General features: G+C 64.3%; 1 protein-coding gene and 1 long non-coding RNA gene across 2 annotated transcripts in view; both read left to right on the top strand.

The window, feature by feature from the left end:
* Positions 1–1610, top strand: part of MTSS1L (MTSS1L, I-BAR domain containing) — a 28300-nt gene that overhangs the window by 1397 nt on the left and 25293 nt on the right. Inside the window, exon 2 of the mRNA XM_023523661.1 lies at positions 6–68. Coding sequence (XP_023379429.1) covers positions 6–68 — 63 coding nt within the window. The remainder of the gene's footprint in view (positions 1–5; positions 69–1610) is intronic.
* Positions 75–1610, top strand: part of LOC111731790 — a 5975-nt gene continuing 4439 nt past the window's right edge. The window contains exon 1 of the long non-coding RNA XR_002777319.1: positions 75–1161. This is a non-coding gene — a long non-coding RNA (uncharacterized LOC111731790). The remainder of the gene's footprint in view (positions 1162–1610) is intronic.

The raw sequence follows: 1610 nt of genomic DNA, 5'->3' as shown, positions 1-1610 counted from the left end.
TGGAGACGGCGGAGAAGGAGTGCGGCGCCCTGGGCGGGCTCTTCCAGGCCATCGTCAACGACATGAAGGTAACGGGGCGCGAGGAGGCGGGTGCGGGTCCCCTCGGGCGACGCGTGGCGGCGGGCAGCCGTGCGCCGCGGGGTCTGCATGTCCTTGCCCAAGCGTGTCCGGCCTGCGTCTGCTGTTCCCGGATCTCTGGGCTGCCGGGTCTGGGGAGTGTGAGTGCTTGTGTGTCATGGTGTCCGGGCGGTCCACGGGGTCTATGCCCAGGGTCGTCCGGTTGCAGCTCCCCCGTGGGGTCCCGAGCCGAGCTTGCACACACCTGGGCTCCCCGCGCCCCAGACCCCAAACCATGAATGGGGGTCGGTTCTAGGGGATGACTCTACAGACCTTTAATAGGTCCCAGGTCTCTCCGGCCACCGCCCCCTACCACCACCATGCCCCCCACCTTAAGGCTGGCCTTGGAGCCCAGACAATGCTGTCACCGCCAGAGCAGGGGAAAATAATAAAGCTGAGAACCGTTAACTCCTTCCCCCACCCGCTTTGGCCACTGCTCTGGACCCTGCGGCTGCCCTCCCCACAAAAGCCTCAGGAAGCTCCAGGGCTCCAAGGTCTCAGGGCCGAGTGTCCCTGCATCCCAAGGCCTCTGCTCTCACCTTGGGAGGAGGAGGGGAGAAGGCTGGGGTTGGTGGAACAGCCCCGGGGGAAGGCCTTCCCTACCGTACTTCCACCCCAGCCCCCCAGCCCCCTCCCCATGGTTACCCAAGGTTAGGCTGGAGCAGGCCATTAATTCCTGATCCGCCACTGGCTCACTGGGTGGGGAAACTGAGGCCTGGAAATGGCTCAAGGTCATTTAGGAGACTGTTGGACACTGTCCCTGACCTCACCTCTCATTGTTGCTCTAGGAGACGAGGGGCATCCTCTCCCCCAAAGAGGCCAGGGCTTGGCAGGGCCGGCTCCGGCTGCCTAGGCAGAGAGGGGGTCCCGCTCCAGTGACAGCATGGGGGTCAGGAACCGGCGTTCCTACCCTTCTCTTTTGGGGTGGGAAAGAGCAAGGGAGAGAACTGGGTTCCCCATGGGAAATCCTGAGAGCTCCCACCCTCCCAGCCTATATCACACACTTCCAAGTACACAACACACAATCCCATGGTGACATCGCAGGTGACATCACAGGCCCAGGAGGAAACACCACTCACCAAGGTACAACCTGCCCCACAGTGCCCAGGCAGGCCCTTCCGAGGGCCGGGGCTTGCTGGGAGGCCAAGGGCTCCCTGTGCTGCCAGGGAAACAGCCCCAGGGGCGGCTGCCAAATCCTCGCCCCCCTCCCCCCCCAAAGGGGCCTGAAGCTACCCTGGCCTGGGACTGCAGGGCTGGCAGCCCCTGTATGGGGTGCTTCCCCCGAGACTTCCATCCCAGACTCCACCTCCAGCCCTTCTGCCAGACTTCAGAAATCCTGGCCTCCCTCTGCCCTCAGCAACCCCTCCTGCCCTGAGGACACCGTAGCCTTGGCACCAGGATCCCCTCTGGGGACCAAGCAGCCCAGACCACCCTCCTCCAGTCACTGCCAGGGCAGGCTGAGCGTGGGACCTTCCCGCACCCATCTCCCAGTG

This window comes from Pteropus vampyrus, unplaced genomic scaffold, assembly GCF_000151845.1.
Source record: "Pteropus vampyrus isolate Shadow unplaced genomic scaffold, Pvam_2.0 Scaffold399, whole genome shotgun sequence".
Classification (NCBI taxonomy): Eukaryota; Metazoa; Chordata; class Mammalia; order Chiroptera; family Pteropodidae; genus Pteropus; species Pteropus vampyrus.
The sequence above is the reverse complement of the archived record's forward strand: the minus strand, read 5'-3'. Positions and strand labels throughout refer to the sequence as shown.